This window comes from Capsicum annuum, chromosome 4 (assembly GCF_002878395.1).
Source record: "Capsicum annuum cultivar UCD-10X-F1 chromosome 4, UCD10Xv1.1, whole genome shotgun sequence".
Classification (NCBI taxonomy): domain Eukaryota; kingdom Viridiplantae; phylum Streptophyta; class Magnoliopsida; order Solanales; family Solanaceae; genus Capsicum; species Capsicum annuum.
The window spans coordinates 3,033,110-3,035,188 of NC_061114.1; the positions used below are offsets into that span (position 1 = coordinate 3,033,110).

General features: G+C 36.4%; 1 protein-coding gene across 1 annotated transcript; it reads left to right on the forward strand.

The window, feature by feature from the left end:
• Positions 1-307: 307 nt before the first annotated feature.
• Positions 308-1,858, forward strand: LOC107853504 (receptor-like protein 51; the record flags this gene model as incomplete). The annotated part of the gene is given in 1 exon segment (XM_016698494.2): positions 308-1,858. A coding segment is annotated over 1 exon segment (1,287 nt). The 3' UTR covers positions 1,613-1,858.
• Positions 1,859-2,079: the final 221 nt, after the last annotated feature.

Here is a 2,079-nt window from a genome sequence, read left to right on the forward strand (position 1 = left end):
AGCGAGAATTTATCGGAAACAACTTTCTACTTCTTCGAAAGTAGTGGTTGGTCTGCGTACATTTTACCCACCTCAGATTTCATTATGTGGGAATACACTGAGGTTGTTGTTGTTGTTGAAGTAATACTTCATATATTATTTCATCTTATTTTATATTTTATTATGACTTTATTTACTATCCTTTATCTTGAGTCGGGGATCTATCAAAAATACCCTCTCTACCACTTATCTAAAACTCTCTACTAAACTTCATTCTATACATTTTTCACTTTTCCACTTTACATAGAAACCCACAACAATCTTTCCATTTTTCCCTTCATCAACAATGGCTACTTCTTCTCTAGATCCCTTTTTCCTCCTCATTTTTCTCACTCTTTCCCTCACCATTTCCCCTTCATTCACATCCTCTAAATCCCTTTCTTCACCTTCACCACTTTCTTCACCATCACCAAAACCATCACCAACAAGTACACCATCCATTCTTGATCCAAAACAACTCAAAGCACTTCAATCACTCAACATCCCAACAGGCAAAAACCCATGTTCATCACTCCACAACTCAACCATAACATGTGATAATTCAACCCCATTTCGTCACATTGTCTCATTAACCCTCAGTAACTGCACTGATGATGTTGCTCTATCACTCACTGCAATGAAAGCACTGTACACACTGAACAACATTCAGTTTGTTAACTGCCCCGTTACGCCTATTCGGTTACCGTCTCAACTTGCTTTGAATCTTAAAACTTTTACTTGTGTTAATAGCTTGAAGAAGTTATCTGGGGTTTGGTTAAGTAAGTTACACAATGTCACAGAACTAACTGTTAGTAATGTTAAGGTTGTTGCTACTGGTCCTTACGTGATCTTGAATAATATGATACATTTGAATACATTTATGATTACGAATGCTAATCTTAGTGGCTATTTACCTAAACATTGGCATTCGAATATTAGTTATATAGATTTGTCTGGTAATAAGCTTAGAGGAAGAATCCCTACTTCAATGACTGAATTGGAGAATCTTGAGTACTTGAATTTGTCTGGTAATATGCTTAATGGTACAATTCCTGTTTCGTTTGGTGATTTGTCATCTTTGAAGAATGTGTCATTGGCATCGAATTCGTTGTCTGGGAGTATACCGGATTCGATTGCTGCTATTTCGGAATTGGTTCATCTAGATTTGGGGTCTAATCAGCTTAATGGAACTATCCCTAAGTTCATTTCCAATATGAAGGGATTGAAGTACTTGAATCTTGAGAAGAATAACTTTCGTGGGGTTTTGCCTTTCAACGCTTCGTTTGTAAAGAAATTGATTGTGTTGAAGGTGGGGGAGAATTCGAATCTTTGCTATAATCACTCAACATTGTCATCTAAAGTGAAGCTTGGGATCGCTCGTTGTGATAAACACGGTTTACCTATGGCGCCTCCAGCGTCGAAGGAGATTAGTTCGGATGATAGCGATGACTCTGATGATTACTCTGATGATGAGAGTGTGCACAAAGAACATAGTCATGGACCAAGTAAGGTTGTTCTTGGTATTTCCATTGCACTTTCCTCGATTGTATTCTTAATCATTTTCTTGATTCTGTTGGCTAAATGCTGTAAATGATCGAGTATAAAAATGAAATCTTGGTTCGTTTAGTACTTTAGGAAATTTCTTAATTGGATTGTGAAATTTGTTTAGTTAATTATACAGCTGTAGAAGAGGTGGTTACGTTATTTTGGTGTGATTGGAGGAAGTAGGGGGGCTAAATCGATCGTTAAGTGTATGAGGGAGATATTTCCTATTAACGAAATTTTTGTTTATGTATGAATTTTCGATTGATGAATTGAAGTATATGGTTTTGATTTTCCAGATTTTACGTAATATTAGTTTTCAGTTCATCGTTCATCGTTTAGGTGTGTTCTTGTATATAGTTTTCGGTGCTAGATTAGTTATCCCTCTGGTTTGAGTGGTACAGCGAAATCTTTGTGAACTTGAGATATGAAAGCTCGACTAATATGGTGACATCTTAAATTGCTTACAACATTTTGTTGTTTGGATTTGCGCGGTATCTGCATTCATTTGTTGATTGC